Raw genomic sequence first — 20,279 nt, forward strand, 5'->3', positions numbered from 1 at the left:
GTGAAGCACGGTGGTGGCAGCATCATGATGTAGGGATGCTTCTCTGCAGCAGGCTCTGGAAGGCTTGTAAAGGTAAAAGGAATGTGACAAATTACAGGGAAATCTCTGAGGACAACCTGATGCAGGCTGCAAGAGAACTGCCACTTTTGTTTTCCAGCAAGACAATGACCCAACACATACAGCCAAAGCTACAGAGAAATGGTTTAAAGACAATCAGAGGCCAGATCTCAGTCCAGCTGAGTATTATTTACAATTCCTGTGCCACATGATGAAGCTTGAGCAATTTTCTAAGGAAGAATGGAGTAAAATTGCACAATCCAGCCTCATTTCAGGCTGATTGAGACACACTGACTAAATGCTGTAATTGCAGCCAAAGGTGCATCAACGGGGGGGAAAACTTACGCAATCACATGTTTTATATTTTTTCATTAATTGACGTTACGCTGTCGAAATCTGGTTTCAAGTCTTTTTTTTTTTTTTTTAACAGTCTTGTTTAAAAAGTCAAATTAAACCGATCACGATTTAATATAGAAAAGCAATAAAAAGGGAAAAACTCTACTGAGGCTGTGTATCAGTCACTATGCCCTTGTTTGTCTGTTTGTGTGTTTATGTGTGCAAGAAATCCATGTAAGTGTGTTTGTGAGTCGAGGCGATTGCTGTTTGTCTCTGTGTGTGTCCTGCCTCCACAATAACAACATGCCATGTCCTCTCTGCTCTGCTCTTCCAGCTGAGGACTGCCAGCTGCTCGCTCAGATCCCCAAAGTTCGCTGCCTGAGGAACGGCAGGAGAGAGGGTGAGTCGAAGGGGAGACCAAGGGGGGAGGCGGCGAAAAGGCTTAACGGAGAGGAGAGCGGGGTTAGAGGTGGTGTATGTGCTCCGTTTTCTCAAGGAGTCAACACTTGAGGGTAAAGCTGATACACTTAAGCTGCTTCAGACTCCTTTACGTTAATCTGACGACACATGAACGGCTTCGTGTCTGAATAAGAACTCTGGTCACTTTTAAAACACACAATATTACTAAGGTGGACCGAGTAGCATTTGATTGGCAGACGATTAGGATTCGGTATTACCCTGTAAAATGGTCCTCCAGCTGTTTGGACTTGCGCGACGTTGGTCAACTGATTAGCTGTGAAGAAAGTCAAGAAATTGATGTAGCAGATGTCTCCTGGATTTCAGTTCCTAATGTGGGTCCACAAACAAATCCTACTTTAACAATAATTCTTTTCGACTGTCCCTACTGTGGACAAAACAACATCTTTCAAACTCTTGCAACCACTTCATCCCTCAGACTTTCTAATCTATGTAAATTTGTAGTCATGAAGCAAAAGAAATAGATCTATAATTAACAAAGAAGTCATGGGATCTATGTCAAGTGTGAATTTTGATGTATCCAGGTCAGATATGGTGCTTTGTCTCACCCATTTCCTCGGCAATCTCTCCTTATTCCTCATAAAAACCACATATATGCAGCTTCTAACCCAACCAAGCTTTCTAATGTATGTCAGTTCAGTTGGTCCTTATTGTTATTACAATGAAATGCAGTCTTGGATGAATCCCAGCTTGTTAGGAAGCTAGTGGTCAGAGCACCGCGTAATGGATCTTTGTGGTTCCTCAACTTTCTGATCAAGAGCCCAAAGCCTTAATTCTCCATCAATAAATCGCTAATCATTTGTGACAAAAGCAACAACTGGGCCACCAATCAGCCACAACATCGAAACCACTCACGGGTGAAGTGGCACCTGTCGGTAGGTGAGATGTATCAGGCAGCACATGAACAGTCGGTTCTTGAAGTGTTGGACGCAGGAGAAATGGGCATCAGAAGAAACTGATGGACTTTGAAAATGTGGAAATGTGCTTGGTCAGTACTCATATCTGTAAATGTAACCCTGGTATCAGTTTCCATGCCACATAAGAACAGCTGAGTCCTTCTTTCCTAAACCAAAAACCTTTCAGGGGTGTATACGTCTTCTCTGGTTGGCCTCAACCTTTCAGGCATTTCTTCAGCAATTATGCAGAGCTACATTAAAGTTACTCAACTAAGATAAATGTGCGTAGAATAAACAAATGATAACCTTAATGCTAATGATTGATTTTACTTTCACTTTGACAAACTGTAATGACTGGATCAAAGCTTCTCCAAAACATACAGCTCTTATGGGTTGTTCTTGGTATGCATTGGTCACCAAAAGAGGTGGATCAAGGAAGGATGACTGGTGAACCAGCAACAGGGTTATAGACGCCCAGACCTCAGTATTAGGTGTTGTCCAATCCAACACAACAGCCGCTGTAGCTCAACCTGATTGAAACCTTAATAATGCTATGATAGAAAGGTGTCAGAGCGTACCGTCGCTGCAGATCAATCCTCGTGAACTGCTAAAAGCGCCTACAACGGGGAATCAGAGCTTAAACATGGAGCAATGGAAGAAAGTGGTCTGGTCTAGTCAGGTGCATCATTTATTGATGTGGGGATAAGACGGCAGCAGAATGGACGATGGGAAAAAGTTACTTTGACACCTAAACATCGCTGCAGACCACATACACCCCTTCATGGCTCCAATATTCCCTGTAGGCCTCGTTCAGTAGAATAATGCTCCACGCTACACTGAAAACACTGTTCAGGAATGGTTTGAGGAACATGACCAAGAGTTCAAATTCTCTAGATTTCAATCCAATCAAGTATCTGTAGGATAAGTTCGATCCATCGAAGCTTTACCTCGAAACTTCTAGAACTAACAGAATCTGCTGCTGACATGTTGGTGGACGCCTTCAGAGGTCTGTTTAGTCCAGACCTCCACTGGTCTGAACTTTTTGGTGGCTACACAACATCAGGCAGATGGTTTTAATGTTGAGGCTGATGGTTATATGACCTGTACGTCACTAAGATACACTAAGAAACCAAAATCTGAACAAGAAAGTGTAGAAACTCATTTCGCAGATAGATATTTTTTATCGAGTATAGTTTCCAAAAGTTGATGGATGGTCTTCATTATCAAACACTGAGATAAGTTTTCACAGATATATACTGAATCCCTGTACTGATTTAATTAACCCTTACATACTGTTCTTATTTTAGGCCTTCACAGTATGATTCAGGTCAATTTTGAGAAGTATTCCTCTCAAAAAATTCCCTTGTAGTAAGTGTCTAACCAAATTTTAAACTACAGATCTACTTGGAATGTCTAAATAGCCGATGTCACATGAATAAATGTAATTAAAACATACACATAAAACATGGCCTGTATAGTTCCACTGTTTCAAGAATCCCTAAAACCACCATTCTCCTTGATTCGACCCACACTGGTAGATTTAAAATCCATCTCAGTGGATATACGGGTCAAATTTGTAGCACCTGTACAAAAGTATAAAATTAAAAATATTTGTGTTTTTGTGTATTTTGGGTAACTGTAGGAAAAGTCATCAAATTTCAGGCTTAAAGACGTTTATGTTGTTTTTGCTGCTGCCAAATGTCAAAATGGGTCAAATTTGACCTGAAACAGTATGAAAGGGTTAAATATGCAGCATGTTTGGTCACGTATACCCTCATGACTTTGCCTGTGTTCCTGCCCAAACGTACATTCGGTACATTTGGTGTAAACGCTAATATTGGAGATTTATTTCGAGTCAACTCCACTCAGTCTGTGACTTCTCTGTCCGGAGCTGCATCCTTATTGAAACCTCACGCTGAGCCGTTTGAGCCGTCACCCGCAGGTTTCTGAATTGAATAAACCTAATCTCTGGATCAGATTAAAATCCTCGACCAACAAAACAGGAAGGTTCAGCCGAACTAAAAGCCAAAAGAAGCAGCGTCCCTGATTAGTTTGGATGTCTAACTGCATCGCTCAGGTTGCTGCTGAGTTGTTTCTGTCGCTGCTTTGTTTGAGCTTATAAACCACATGCTGACAGAACGTAAGCATGTCGGATTCAGGCCAGTGGTTCAGCGCACAAGTTTATATTTAAGGTTCTGTGCTGCTAGTCGAGAGGATTTAGTGTAATCCACGTCTTTTTGTTTGCTTTTCTGAAGTAAAAATGGGCAAAAAGTGGCTACTGGAGTGGTTTGAAACTCCACAGCTGCCAGAGTTTTGTCAAAAACTTTCAAAGAGAATCGTCCCTGTGACTGAATCGATTTGAGCTCTTAATGGTTTCACACCTTCAGGCATCATCGACTTTCTCTCCTGTAATGTGTCAAACTGCTGCCAGAGGTCACCGAGCACCGGAGCGTTAAATGTAGCCGCGGTCGCGACAAACAAGTGCGAGGAGGCTGAAACGTGTCATTACGAACCAGAACGGAGGTGAAAGGGCCGACTGGTAGACATCTGACGTGTGATTTCTGTAAATTAATTTAAGGAAAGATTCATTTTTTAAACGCTAAAATGCTGCTCAGCTGGATGAAGAACTTTTTAGCGTCGTTCAGCTTGTGTGTTTTCGTTCACACACAAGAAAATTTTGTTGTTAAGCAAATTTCTTTACCTCAACTTGATTTACTTAAAATTATACATAAAAGTAAGTTGATGCAACTACCAGCAATATAATGTCAAACCAACTCGTGAAAATCATGTTTGCAACTTGAAAGGAAAATAATTATGATGTAATTTGCAGTTCATCTGAGCAGCTGTGTGCAGGTTGTTTAAATTCTGTTTCTGCTGCCTTCAAATGGCCTAAAAATCAATTATTATGAATTTTGGTTTTTAGAGGTGTTTTAAGGTAGATGAATCATATTTCTACAAGACAAATATGTCTTTTTCTTCTTTTATTTCTCCTCATGATAAAGGTTGCTGATGCCAAAATTCATTAAAAATGTCTGATGAGACCAAAATTGAGCTTTTGGGGCATCAGACAAGATGCTGTCTTTGGCAAACTCTAAACACTGCACCTCATCAAAAACACACCATCCCCACTGTAAAGCATGGTGGTGGCAGCATCATGATGTGAAGCAGGGTGGTGGCAGCATCATGATGTGAAGCATGGTGGTGGCAGCATCATGACGTGAAGCACGGTGGTGGCAGCATCCATAAAAATATCTAAAATACGTTTCAGCACATTTATATCTCACCACAATGTGTGTTTAATTTCCCCTTTTAGGCATCAAGGTTGATAGAAATGAATTTTTTGAGTGCAATCAACTGAAAGTTTGACTCTTAAAAAACCCCACAAGTTTCTTTTAATTTACTGATCTCTGACTGTGAAACAAAACTCCAAAGACGATGAGCTCCGTGTGTTTATCTAACTGTAGATGCAGCAGAAAATCAAAAGACGATTAACCTTCTGCTCAGATCCCCGTGTTAAATGTAAATTACCGCGATTGTAAACACACTTTTGATGAAGACAGACGCCTCCATTGTTCTCGCTGCTCCGCTCGCAGCTGCTTTCTTTCAAATGTGATCTCTTTTAAAATAGATTTTACCTTCCGCTGCGAATTAGCGCTCCTTAACAAGCAGTTTAAAGTGGCTGTCGGGGCAAAAAGTGAGACACGTTCTGGTGTCTACTTCAGACTAATCCCATTAAACGGCCTCATTTCTAAAGGCTGTTTGTTCTGCAGGAGCTTCGCCAGTGGAAGGCAAACGTATGTAGCTGCAGAAAACGGATGATTCCACCTCCGAAAAAAACCTAAGTTATTTGAGAATAAGTCTTCGGCTTGTTCAGAGCAAACGCCATACAGTGGTGCATATAAATAGCAGGCTCTGTGACCTTTTCAATGCAGTTTAAATGAAGTCTGGCAGCAGAAAACTCATCAGTTCAATCAAACATTAGCAGCTTCTTTCTGTTTTGCGTTTGTGTTCACTAATTAAAAACAAGCTGAGATCTCCTGTAGAAGAAGCAGGCAGGTTTTTTCTGTTGGCAGTCGCCTCATTCGATCAGAATGCAGCCACCTGGAAAAGCTTTTGCAATCCTACTTTCCACTAGTACACACCTGAAACAACAAGTTCACACCTGTTTACCTGCAGCTGCTCAGAGACGCCCGTGGAAAAGGGGGAAAAAAAGAGTTAAATTTAGCATAAGAACACAAGTTGAGGCAAAAAGAACGTGGGCACAGAAATTAATATTTAATCATGAAACCCTTCAAATTAATGCTCCAGCTGGTTAGCTTCGACTTGTATGAAGTTGGATGATGAGTAGTTGTGACAAAAGTCTAAAGTTGATATAGCAGGTGTCAAACTCCTGGATTTTAGTTGCTAATGTGGGACAAAAAGCCCATTAGAATTCCCCCACCCATAACATTAACATTAACATTGAATTGTGGTCAATTTGATGTAGCTTTAGCTTCATGACAAGAAAAAAAAGACTCTTTAATGTCAAAGTGAAAACACATCTATACTAAGAAAATTAGTAGAATGTTTTTACTATGATATCTAGTAAAACCAATGAAAAAAGTATTAATTTACAAGTTGGCTGTTTAAAAAAAACAAAAAACAAATCCAAAATGTAAGTAATGTGCACATAACAAATCAACATTTTTACAAATGGTAATTTATTTTTTTTTACAGTGTATGACTATAAAACTATGCTATCTTTTCTGTATATCTATCAGCTAATATTATCATTATTTTATATATACTTTCCATTGTTTGACAGATAAATTGTGTACATTAAGGTGTGAAAATTATAAATAATTCTTGACTATTTCAGATAATACTGAACAAAACCAAAGAAAAAAAGTCTTAATGTTTTTGTACAAATGGTAATTCTTGTGTGACAGGAAATTTACACAGTTTTACTGTATTTAAATCTGCCAAACATATCTCTATTTTACCCATATGTGTCACTGTTTCTGCTGTTTTTTTGTGTTTTGTTTTGTTTTTTCAACAGTTTTTGAACGTTACAGCATTTCATCATTTTTTTTTCCATGTATTTTCCCTTGCTGCCTGATTTACATTTTTTGTTTTGCTTTGTGTTTTTTTCCTCACAGGGTTAAATTACAGATAAGTAGTAAAACCACAGAAACTAAATGTTAATTTACATGTTAATTCAAAAAAAAAAAAAAATAAATAAAACACAAACAGTAAATAATGTCACATCAAAAAATTTTATTTTTACAGACGTTAATTCATTCTTTTCTAATGTTTGATCTTAAAGTTACAGTGTTTTACTGGTTTTAAACCTTCCAAACATATCCCTATTTGACATATATTTGCTGTTATTTTCAGTTTTCTGTAGTATTTTTGTGGCACCTTGCTGCCAGATTGTCATAGTTTTTTACTGATTTATTTTTTACAGTTCACTTGCAGTGAAGCAGCATCTCCTTCAATCCAACTGCAGATACGTGACCTGTTTAAGACTTGGCTGTCATGTGTTTGCTGCCTCAGGTCTGATCCGATCACGTGTTCGAGGAGCCAACTCGGCCTCGGCCTCCATCCTGACCTTCCTGGACAGCCACTGCGAGGTGAACGCCGACTGGCTGCAGCCGATGATCCAGAGAGTGAAGGAGGTACGACGCCGCCGTCATTCACACTCCGCAATTAGACACTTAATACATGCGGCGCACACAGGCTCATGTGTTTGGAGGTGGAGCACTTTTCCCCGTGGTTCGGGGGATTTAGCTGCTTTTCAGGGCAGATTTTACTGGCTGTGATGTCATAGGTTGGCGCTGCATATTGTTGAACAAACACTCAATTTGTTCAGCTAAGATTTAAGTCATGCTGCACCAGATGTCAAGAGTATGGTGCCTTACTCCCAAACAGTCTGCTTTTCACTTGAGTTATGGGCCTTGTCTGAACTCACTCACTACTGACTGTACAGTTTAATAAAAAACAAAACCTGCTCATGAGGAATCCTGGGATTTCTTGGCCTTTCGTGTTGTAAGATCAAAACTTTAGTTCAAACTTAGTCAAGTTACTCTTTAGAATTATTAACGATGTAGGGTTTGGCCTTAAGATTTGAATTAATTAGGATAAGCACCATAAAACTGTAAGGTCTGAACCTTAATATGTAATTTAGTCAGGGAATGTAGTATCTTATACCATTTTGGTTTGGTATTTGTCCCTAAAATGTAAATTACTCAAGACCTCATGGTGTCATTTATGGTGTAATTCTGCTTAACGCCCTGTTTCTGAAGTTGTTAAGTTAAGTTGGCTCAACAGCAATCATATTTTTGTTTTATTTTTTTGCCTGGAAGGCTTTTTGGCACACTGACTGTTGTTTTTAATATGCTATAAAAAAAACAGTGACTGAACTTGGCTAGTTTACTACATTTACTGGGGATGTCCCAAACAAGTTTGTTTCTTTGTTTATTGTTTTATTTGCTCCCGATCTGAGTCATTCATTATTCAGTATTCTCCGATGCCTGGTACTATTTTCCTAGATACTACACACTATAAGTATTGTAGATTAACCGTAGTACCTTGTTGTTACCCTACTGTTTAATACTGCATTGACTGGAGGAGTTGGGAAGAGAGCATTGTGGGAGTTTAGCTAGTAAAGGTGACAGAGACCAGCATGAGACTTACTGAGGTGCATCAACAGACGTAAACAAAGAATTAGGCGGTGGCGTATATACCAACACTTATCTCTTAAAAGTTCCTGTGATTAGCTTAATCCTGATACTAGGATCAGGCCTGGGACATCCCTAACGTTTGCTGTCCACCATTTCCAAGTGTATAAATTGTGTGTGAGTGTGTTAATTTATCTGTACAGCGTCCTCGAAAAATAGTTTACAGCCCATTGTATGTACAAGAGGTGATCAAAAAGTTCCAACACTATTTCTGGTGCGTGTTAACGGAGCGTGTCATGGTCCCATATGTGTGACATGTGCGAGAAGTAACTGTCGACATCGTGCTATTAAAATGAGGACCTGTATTACAGATGTTTTTGTCACTGCTGGTAGGTGCACATTTGTGATTTCTGCTTGGAGCTCAAACTGAAGCAGAGAGAAAACATTACAGTCAGCAGCTGGATGATCCAACCAGGATCATCAATGCTGAGCCAGTAAATTCTGTAAAACAAAACGGTCTGGCTGCACCATCATTCTGCTATAGGGGGAGTTGTTGTAGACGGAGCTGAGCGAAGTCCATGGCTTCAGCGTTTCCTCAAATAGTGACGGGATGAATTCTTGCGGTGGAACATTTGCACACAGGGAGACGAGTGCTGGGATTCAAATGGACAATCTACTAAAAAACTAGCAGAGCTGCAGGACTGCCTGATCCAAAGCCTCTGCAAAACTTTCAGTTTCATTTTCAGCTGCTGCCCAGAGGTTGCTGTTGTTGTTTCCCAGGGTGAAGAAAATGGAAACACGCAGGTAGTGGAGGACTGAAATGATCGGCCAATGGCAATGTTACACCTGCAACCTTCATGCAATGAGTCAGAATATCCCTGCAGATGACAGGTGGGTCTGCAGCTACCATTAAGAGAAGAAACAGCAGTTTTCACAGTGGATGAGCAGCAGTCTGTAAAGCTGGTTGTTTTCTTCAACATTCATGTGGTTGTGCAGCAGGTATTAGTCCCCCAGGGTTGGACTGTTAAGGCAGAAAACCTCCAAATACCTTGAACTGTGGTGCAATTACACGTTGGTGCTTCGATCCACTGTTTGCCGAGTCACAGCACAATGACTAGAATAGTGTTTTGTGGCCACAACAACACAACCGCTGCGACTTCTTCCTCTTCCCCTATAATGAAATACAAGTTCTGACACAGTTTAGGAGATTTCAGATGTTGCTCGACATGTTTGCATAACAGGACAGTCAGAAGTCCTTCAACAGGGATGGCAGCCAAATTTAAATCAGGCAACCTTTACAACTTTTAATCACACCTTGTGCACTACTTTCCGATAACAGTCCGACAGTGCATCTCATTTTATAGATGACCATAATGCAGCTCAGCAGCTGGCGACGAAATCTCATTTTGCTGCTCCCCGTGAGCGTCCATTAAACGATGACTTCGGACTTCGCTGTTTCGCAGCGTTGGTTGGCTGCTTTGTGTCGCTGCGGTGGCTCCAGTTGTGCATAGTGACAGTGTTTATTCTCGCCCCGGGCTGCTTGCTGGGCTTGTTTTCTGATCAAAAACAGCCTTTGTTAGTGCAGTAGACAGATTTTCCCCATTCACTGCATCCTACAAATCAAATTATGCAGCCCACCAGGGACACCACCATCACATCCAGACGCGAACGTTCTGCAGTTCAAAATGAAAATGCAAAACCGGGCAGGCTTCATTATGACGGGGATTTCTGCTCCGTCTTTTTTAATTTCGTCGGCATTTCCATGTGAACTTTAAAGGGGCATTTTGGCTGTGAGCCCTCGCTGTGTCTGTTCAGTTTCACAAAGGCACAGAATGTAAATACAGCACATGCATTCAGAGGCTCGTGAGTGTTCTCCCACTGAGACGGGAGTGTCCTGATAGAGAGACGGAGCCGTGGAAAAAGAGCTTCTTCACTCACTAATGAGTAATGGGCTGTTTTGCTGGACGTCTCCTGCCTCCCCTGACATTACTAACCTGCGACTGAGCTCCAGCCAACACAGCTGCTCCCCAAATCTGCCGCCGAAACATCCCCGCCGACAGTCAGCAGGAGCCGTTTCATTCCATAATCACAGCTTTGACGGAGCTGCTTCCCCAGTTTCTCCGTTCTCTTCCGTTTACTGCATCTGCCTCGACATAGAACCCGTCGTTATCTGATCCGTCCTCTTCCTGCACCTTTGTGGAAACAGCACAACCATTATAAAAACTATAGAGGACAATAAAAGTTACATTTCTCTGATTATTCACATTATCAAAATTGAAAAAAAAAAAAAAACCCTGTACAACAAGTGTTCATAATACTGGAAGAAAAATAGTGACTCTACATACTGTGCTGGTAGATATTTTACTACTTGGACTTTTTATCAGTTTCCATACGTGTCTCCTGTCTGCTGTGTTTGAAAACAGCCTGCAGTTCAGCCGATAAGTGACACAAATGGCTTCAGAGCTCAGAATCTTTTGTATTTTCACTAAATCTATTACAAACGGTTTGTTTTTTTTTGGTTAATTTTAAATAAGGCACGTAAAAAAGGGTGCTTTTGATGAAGTTTCACGGTTTTAAGCTTAGATTTTGATCATTTTCAATATCAGAACAGCACAGATGTTCAAAGATGTTCAAAAAGTAGAAAATGTGATTATTTTTTCAGATTTTACAGTTTCTGGCTCTGATAAATTGTGTAATTTTTTTTGCAATATTTCACAAAAGAAAGCATGCTTTTCAAAACTGCTAACAGGTTTTGGGGTTCAGAGGTAAAGTGTTTATTCACTTTCTTACCAGGAGTTTGATTAAAGGATCCACTTTGATATTTTCCCGCTCTATTTGAAGCTAAAACCAGTCGCTGCCTATCTCAGCTGAGCATAAAGACTCAAAACAGCTAGCCTGACTAGAAAATAATCCATCTACATGTTGGACTGCTGTTACTTTAGGCGTCAAGGGCTGGAAAGTTTGTGCAACTCTGGATTAGAGAGTTTGAGTTGTTGGTAGGTGGATTTTATTACGTTGGTGATGAGACAAGCTAGCTGTTCCCCTTTATTTGTGCTTTGTGCTACGCTAAGCTAACCGTCTCGTCATCACACAGACATTCAATTCTTATCAACAAAACAGAATATCTCCCTAAAAAGCTGAACTGTTCCGCGAAAAAAAACTAATATTTCTTTGCATGAGAGAAAGCGCGCTCCGACTTTGCTGAAGGACGAAACTCGACTGTTTGTTCCGAAAGAACAGCAGAAAACAGCCCTCGTGTTCAGATGTCTCGACTGTATAAACCCCTCGATGTTTTATTCACAGCGCTTCTCCGCATTGTGAGTTTGTGCACATCGTGTTTGTGGTTCCGTGCATTCGTCTTTTGGCTTCGGGCGGCTGTGACTCATCCGGCTTGCGTTACAATCTTTCAGTCTGGCATTCATGAGAGCGCCGGGCTCCGTGATAACTCACCAGCTCCACAGTCGGGCTGCACCCCGTCCTGGATTCATTAGTCTCCCACAGCCCCGGGTTCATAAGGGCCTCTGGGAGCAGGAATACTGATGAAAGGTGCTCTTTGTTTCAGAATAAAGTGCCAACAATGAGCTCTCCTCTCACAAATGTTGAGGGAATTAGGGATTTAGGTTCAATGGAAGGTATAGCTTTTCTTGTGCAATCGCTCCATCTATGTAGGTGACTTCTTGGGTGGCATCACGTCCTAATTTTTAGATCACAAGGAATCAGTCAAATGTGCTCCAGCTGCAGCTCATAATTTATCATCCCTGTTTGTACTGATGCTCCTCTTCTGTCTTTTCCTTTCTCTTTTCAACACTACTGCAGTGACATGTGGGGTTTGTGGCTCTACAAACTGAGACTACATCACTGTTTCTGCTTTATCAGAGTCGTTTTAAAGAGCCCATAATATGCACATTTACAGGTGTATAATTGTAGCTTTGGGGTTTCCTAGAAGTTGTTCATCTTTAATGCTCAGAAAACATGTTATTTCCCTCATAGCTGCTTCACCTGGAGCTGAAACATTCCATTATCGCTCCTGTCTCTTTAAGGCCCGCCTCCTCAATAGTTGAGTCTGCTCTGATTGGTCAACGAGGAATCAGTATTTATTATATGTTCAGGGAGGTAGCTCTAACGAGGAAATAACGGCAAACTGTGAGGAAGCGGCTCATTCTGTATTTAAAGGCTGAACTAGCCGCGAGGCAGCAATTATGCAAATGTGTTACATGGTGACATAAATAAGTAACAGCAGAAAAGCCTGGGCTTGAAACAAGGCATCTCAGGCAGGTAAGGAGCAGCGTTTTCTGTGAGAATATCTCCCTTTGATGTGGGAAAACACAAAGCGCATGACATGGCCTCTTTAGAGATCCAGAGAGGGACAATTACTCAGGAATTTGTAAGAAAATAGCGAAGATTAGAGAACAGTTTGAACAAATAAAATGTGATTGTGCTTCGCATAAGCATCTTCTTCTTGTTATTCTTTTAATCGTTATGCAACCCCATAATGATCCAAGCTTGGAAACCTTTTGTATAATAGACTGGAAGCATTTAGCATCTTTAGCAAGAAAGATTTTGCAGAAGCGCGAGTGCCCTTAAAGCAAATATTGTTCCTCAAGTGGGGCGATGCTTTAATACATTCATACAAGTTTTTCCATCGTATTGAGGTGGTTGTTTCACTAATTCAATGAAGAGTTAATGCACACAATGGGAGATGGAAACACCTTTTACAAGGTCTGACGTAGCAAACATTTATCTCAGAGCTGTTTTGTTTCTTTTGTCTTCATCTCCAGACAGCATTAATGTAACCAATACCAGCTGACATGAAAGAATAATTATTATTAATTATATAATAATTCATTATTAACTTTCCCAACTGCAAACAATTCCTCTCTACCTTCTTCTCTCGTATATGGACAAACTTGTGTTTGTTTCTTTTTCTTCTTCTCCTTTTTAGCAGTTGGCAAACCACTGGCTTAGTTTCTAGCTAATTCTACTGTTTCTCATCGTCATGCTTTAGCAGCTTATAGCGCCGCCTTCTGCAATGCGTAACAAAGCCTAGTTTATTCACTCCAAGGCACTTATTGGAAACAAGCCTAATTCACTTCTTCTGTTCATTTTTTAAAAGTTTGCTTCAGATTCGCTTGGCGTTTGTATAGAAATATGGCTGTAGATTAAATAAAAGCTTTTTCCAAAATGACTTTTTTTGGGTTCACATTAGCATGAAATTGCATGACAAAGCAACAAAAACATAATAAGTAGTTAAGAACATGATCCAACCTTTCTCTTGACCTTTATCTTTAGCTGAACAGGACTGTTGGTCTTTTATACCAAAACTAATTTAGGATTATTGGTTGATGAAGCAAAGCAACAGAGTGAATAATAGAACAAAAACATGTCGTGAATTCAGTCTCCACAAAACAAATTTCCATTTATGGAGAGTTTTTGGTCCTTTCTAGAGTTCACTGATATTTTTTGCTGTTTTTCTGCCTTCACATATTCACAAATTCTCCTCCACAGACCACAAACTTGACTCTGGAGTGCTCAAAATGAGTTTAATTGACTTTTATCGGTGACATTAAAAGCATCCGGATGTAAGATGCACAATCAGAGCGCTCTGGCACTTTGAAAACTTCAGACTGGGAGAGAACAAAAGAGGCGAGGGGAGATATTGAGTGATCATCGGCGACATCCACTTTGGAAGCGCGGCCTCTTCATGCATTACCAAATCACAGAGGCTCATTAAAAGCCCAATAAATGTCTGTTGCTGAAAGCTGTTGAGAGCATCACTTTCCAAATTGCTCTCTGGCAGGGCGGCAGTTCACACTCTTCCCCCGCACTCTCTGGGTGCGATGAACACAAAGTTCACGGCGGGTTCAGTCGCTGTACAAAGAAGACGGACGGCTCTAATTGGAAACAGTGATTTGGATCGTCCCGGTGCTAAGCTGTTACACTACACAGATGCTTCGTGGGCAAATAACAACAGCGCTGGCACCAACACACACACCGACAGACAGATGCAGACAAAACTCCGACACACAAACTATCAGCAATCAACAGTTCTGCCTTGTGCAGCGTTTACTTTTGGGTTTCTTCTGCAGCAGGAGGCTGGATGGGAGGAAACTATGTTCTTAACAAGTCTTTTTTATTATTATTCATAGTTTTTGTAGCTTAAAACAAACACATACTGTCAACCTACAACATCGCAAAACTCAAAAAGCAACCGACTCTCTTTATCTAAACTAAAAGAGCCAAACTAATCAATCATTAAACCTGTTTGTACATGTTTGATCCATTAGACAGCGAATGCATCACCCCTTGAAAGTGGTCTGATATTTAAAGTTCAGTATTTTACATTAGAGCTGCAATGATTGCTTAGTAAATACCAACGATCTGTATTATCAAATTCAAGATTCAAAGCATTTAATGTCATCTGTACAGGATGGTACTATGAAATTCTTTCTTTGCCATCCACCACAAATACCAAACAATAGAAATCTAAATCCAAAATAGATAAAAAGAGATAAAATAGAAAAAAAATATATAATTTACATATAAAACGAAATTTAAAAAGATAAATAAAGGCAATGGATTGAACAAAAATACACAGTTTTAGTTATTTTTAAGAAAAAAGTTAAAATACTCAAATCATAACTTCTAAAATTGTAATATTTTCTAGTTTCTTTCCTCCTTTGCGACAATAAACTTCACGCCTTTGAGGTTGTGGATGAAATTAGACACCGATTAACCATTAGTGCCCATTTTCTGACATTTTATAGCATAAACAGCTAATCAATCAATCAAAAAAATTAATCAACAGATTACTCAACAATGAAAATACCGATTAGATGAAACCCTGACGTACTTTTATTTTTATTTTTTGACCCACATGAAACCTCACCTGGTTCATTTTTAATAGGACAGTCTTGCTTTAGATTGTTTCTTTCTCTGACTTGATCAAAAGTCAAAAAATCTAAAATAATGAACGAGGCGTTAAATATACTGACTTATGACCAGATGCAAAACTGATCATTTTCCTTTCTCTTTTGCAAATTACTGTGCAGTTTGTCCAAGTTTCTTTTTCCAGTTAATAAAAAGAAGCCACGTATCAACATTTAAATGTGTTTCCCATGACATTTATTGCAAGTCAAGTGTTTTTAATCAACATAATGGATAGAAAATGAAACACAGTAGTGTTAAATTAAGGTATGATGTTGCACCTTTTCTTGGCTGTTGTTCAGAATGTAGAACATTATTCACTGGTTATCTGACGGGGCTATAAGTTTGTAATTACTCAGAAATAAGACTGCTGAGTTTTTTTTAAACCAGAAATACTGTATAAATGTATTGTGGCAGATTTTGCGACATTGATAAATATAGTTATGTGGTCCAAAAAAATGATTTACGTTTGTACTTCATAAAACCAAACTGCAACATGGATAGCGGTTGATGTTTTTAGCTGTCGTGGAAAATTAAAATATTCCACTGGAGTAGTGTAAACTTTCATCTGCTGGTTGAAAAGTCCGCTGGTTACAAAAGTCAGTCAGATTTATCCTCTGGGGATCATGAATGTTTCATCACAATCTGTCCAGTAGTTGCTGAGATATTTTAGTTTATGGTGCCCCGATACTAAATCATTTGATTCAATGTGTTGGATTTTAATTTATAAAACTTTGTCCAAACACTGACTGGATAAATCTTTTGTGTCTTCCATCCCTGCAGATCTCTTTAAACACGACATGTGATTAATATTAAAGGCGTCTGTCAGTAATAATGTGTCATCCTGTTCCTCTCTCTCTCTCCTGCGCAGGATCATACTCGAGTGGTCAGCCCCATCATCGACGTCATCAGCTTGGATAACTTCGCCTACTTGGCTGCATCCGCCGACCTCAGAGGAGGTCAGAAAACAACACACACATCATGCACAGTGACAGCTGATAACACAAACAGCTGCAGCAGAGGAAAACCCCCGTTTTACAAAACCGCTGTTGTATGACACGATGATTCCTGATGACACACATTCAAAGTTTGATTAAAGCCAGAGTGGAAACAAATGCATTTATGAAGGTGCAAAGTTGTCCTAAACAGCTGTGATTGGTGTGAACAGCAGGTCGTTTATCAGGTGAATCACGCAGCTCAGTTCAGCCAAAATCAGCAGGATGCTTGTATCTGTCTTGTTGGCTGCTTTAAGAGTCTTTTCTAGACAAAGTGGTCGTAAATCTAATCTTTGTACGTTAATCGTGCTCTTTGTTTGTCAGGATTTGACTGGAGTCTCCACTTCAAGTGGGAGCAGATTCCCATCGAGCAGAAAATGGCGAGAAGCGATCCGACACAGCCGATAAGGTTCGTCTACGATACTTGTCATCGTTTCTCTTCTTCTGATGAGATCCAAAGAGGAGTAGGATTGATTTCAAACCTGAAACCTGTTGTGAACATACAATATGTATGTGTATGATACGTTATGGATATGCATTAACATATATATCCGTACCTGTACTTTGCTCCAGTAGCACAAAACTACGGAAACAAACCTGTTACAAGATCAGGAAGTAAGGCAAAATCCACCTTAAAGCTCTTATATGGTGAAAATCCATTTTTATTGGGTTTTAAGTTAGTATTAACTTACTTCTGCCTTTCTCAAAAACAAGATGACCGCTCAGCTTTACAAACCCATAAGAACTATGTAGAGACTGGGGAACCAGTAGTCTAGTCTTCCAGGTGAGTGATTCAGAATGAGCAGTCCACCAGGTTTATTTGCTTTCTAGAGCTGCTTCTGCTAATTCTAAAATGTGTCAGCCTTGAGCAAATGTTCTGCTGTAAAAGTGAACACAATAGTTTTCAAGCACTCCCAGCATCCTATGAATGGAAGACCCAGTGGCAAAGTCACCACAACAACAGGAAAATCCTCAGTGTTAGCATGTCATGTGGCTAACATTAGCTGTGATCCACAGGTCAGAGCTCTGAGGAAATTATTAAGCTGTGCTACGTTCAGATGGTGGAAGCCCTTAATTTAAATCAATAAACAAGGGGTTACTGTGTTTTCACGTCACCTGAACTCTGGGGGTGTTTACATCTGTTTGCTTCTCTTCTGCTCCCTGTGCTCACATATACTGCATTTTAATCCAGCCAAATTCCCAACAAAACTGGTCTCATTTATGTATTTTTCTGTATTTGTTGACGAACAACGGAATGAGTATGAAATAGCGACTGAAACACAGCCACTGAAGACTGCATGCTAATCAGTGGTCACTTTTTCACAGTTAAAATCCTGACTTAATAGGCACAACGTCGTCTCACAAACTCACCAAAAGTACAAGTTAAAAATACTGGCTGTGCTGTGAATTTGATGACACTTCTATGTTATGTGACTGCTTAGAGGTTGTAGAGAGTCCTCGTGCTCTCATTCACATCCATGCATGTTGGCTGCCATCCAGTCAATGACGGAGGCAGAGAGAGTCTTCTTCCTGAAGCAGAACAGCTGCAGTTAAAGCTACAGACGTTGCAACAGCCAGTTTAGAACATGACTAGGACCAGGGGTAATGCAGTCATCGTGAAATGAATTGAAATTACATTTTTATAGATTTGTGGAAAAGGGGAACAATATGGAATCTTTTAAGGCCTTTATGTCGGTTGATATTGTGTTTCCAAACACATCTATTAATCAAATTGGCACTTAACACATAGTCAGTCAGGAGGAGGAGTCTGTAAATCTAAAGCCTTGCAAGTCATAGTGGCAGTTTACAAATTCAAGTTCAGTTACTTGCTTTAATTTGACTCCTTTTTTTGGTGATTCTGGCAAAAAATAAGTTCCCCAGGTGACTCCTTCCCTCTCCACTCTGCAGGACTCCCGTCATCGCTGGTGGGATCTTCGTCATGGACAAGAGCTGGTTCAACCACCTCGGCCAGTACGACACCCACATGGACATCTGGGGAGGAGAGAACTTCGGTGAGCTCCGAATATTGACTTTTAATTATCATATCATCCTCCACAAGCATCTCACCACAACTTACTCAAATGAGTATCCAGAACTAAGCTTCACTTTGTCCTCCTGGCAAAGAAACACTGACTATTTCTCATTGTACTGTGTCTAATGGTGATTTGTATAGTTTCATTTTTTTTATTCTTATATTTTGGCATTGTTACACATGAAATTACCGAATCAGGTCGCGCACATACATAATAAAATGCGTATTGAATAGGAGTATTGAACCGCATCCCTGTACGTTCCATATATTTCTATAAACTTAAGCATCCCCCAAGGAAAATAAAAGAAAATCAATGTTGGATAATGTGTTTGACCTAGATTCACCACATTAGCGTGCTAAATGAGAAGCACATTCGGTGGAAATTAATGTTGTATTTCCAAGGTTTCCTTACAAAAAAATTCTGTATATTTACTCAGTAATGAATAAAGCATGCTTTTTTTTGTCGCACCGAGTGCCACATGTGTATGTGTTTTGGAAGACACACAGCTGTTCCCAATGAAATATTTAAACTTACGTGAAAGCGCTGCAGATTTTAATGTCTTAATTTCATGTATTTAGCGAGCGTGCCCGGCGCTTTTGGATGCTGCAGAGGTCCAACTGTCAGAAAATGCCAAATGTGTCCTTGGAATTTGCAAGCCAGCCGAGTGTTAAATTATCCTCTACAACAGCTTTCATGATGCTGATTTACAGCTAACAGCCATCTGCTGCGTAAAAATAATAAAACGTAGCAGGTGAACATGGCGGGATGCTGCACATCGGGCTGTGTGATTTGTGGATAGATACAACATCTGCAGTGACAGGCCCGCAGTCTTCATCCTCTGCTTCCGTCCTCCTGCAGAGCTTTCTTTCCGGGTGTGGATGTGCGGAGGAAGTCTGGAGATTCTTCCCTGCAGCCGAGTGGGTCACGTGTTCCGCAAAAGGCATCCGTACGACTTCCCAGAGGGCAACGCTCTCACCTACATCAAGTGAGTAAGGTCAACCCTGCGTTCAGCTTTAAAACCCTAAATGTCACAATACTCAGCGCTTCACCAGGCGAGTTTCACTCCTTTCACACATTCTGACCCGAGCGGCAGCGAGGGATGACTGAATAACTGAATTTTGAAAACGTCGGCAGAACAAAACGAACTAAAGCGCTTACTCCTCATTTTTAAATGTGTTGTTCTTAGCATCCAGCTGAGGTTTCCAACTGTGTTTTCTACCAGACTGCAGGAAAATGATACGATTCAACTGCAAAAACTGAACAACAGCCACTTACTGTGACTGGATTGGATATTTTCGTGGTAAACACCTTGAACTTGGTGTGATTTGTGCTACATTTTTGATCATCACTATCTGTCACACCTCCAAACAATGTGTAGGATGTGCTGTAAACAGTCTGTCAGCACTTTTTTTTTTTTTGGCAATCAGCAGCATATAAAATCTGTGTATGACAACTGACAACATTTCATCATTAACAAGTAACCACAATAAACAGAAGTAGAGAAATGAGAGTGGAGAAAACCCCAGCACAGTGTCTATTTACTTGCAATACATTAGAAATAAAAGTGAAGTTTGTAAAACTACAAAGGAACAAAGAACACATTGTTGTTGTTAATGTAGATTGTATTAAAATGAATGAAACATGTTCGTGCCTGTTGTTGTACGTACAGTCTCCCTCATTACAACTACTAAAGCTTTAGTAACTGAAGCTGAAGTAACCAGACACCTATGACCTACAGAGGACTCATAGACGTCTTAGTGGCCTCCCTCAGAGTTATGGATGTCCTGGTGTCCTCCCTCAGAGTTATGGATGTCTTGGTGGCCTCTCTGACTCATAGGTGTCTTAGTGGCCTCCCTCAGAGTTACGGGTGTCTTGGTGGCCTCCCTCAGAGTTATGGATGTC

At 40.2% G+C, this 20,279-nt stretch overlaps 1 protein-coding gene across 1 annotated transcript in view; it reads left to right on the plus strand.

Moving 5' to 3' along the window:
* galnt16 (UDP-N-acetyl-alpha-D-galactosamine:polypeptide N-acetylgalactosaminyltransferase 16) overlaps nucleotides 1–20,279 on the plus strand; it is a 63,957-nt gene that overhangs the window by 28,355 nt on the left and 15,323 nt on the right. Inside the window, exons 5-10 of the mRNA XM_008288471.1 lie at nucleotides 728–793; nucleotides 7,302–7,423; nucleotides 16,221–16,308; nucleotides 16,669–16,753; nucleotides 18,253–18,356; nucleotides 19,236–19,362. Of these exons, the coding sequence (XP_008286693.1) occupies nucleotides 728–793; nucleotides 7,302–7,423; nucleotides 16,221–16,308; nucleotides 16,669–16,753; nucleotides 18,253–18,356; nucleotides 19,236–19,362 (592 nt within the window). The remainder of the gene's footprint in view (nucleotides 1–727; nucleotides 794–7,301; nucleotides 7,424–16,220; nucleotides 16,309–16,668; nucleotides 16,754–18,252; nucleotides 18,357–19,235; nucleotides 19,363–20,279) is intronic.

The sequence above is a fragment of the Stegastes partitus genome, unplaced genomic scaffold (genome assembly GCF_000690725.1).
Source record: "Stegastes partitus isolate 25-593 unplaced genomic scaffold, Stegastes_partitus-1.0.2 Scaffold560, whole genome shotgun sequence".
Classification (NCBI taxonomy): Eukaryota; Metazoa; Chordata; class Actinopteri; family Pomacentridae; genus Stegastes; species Stegastes partitus.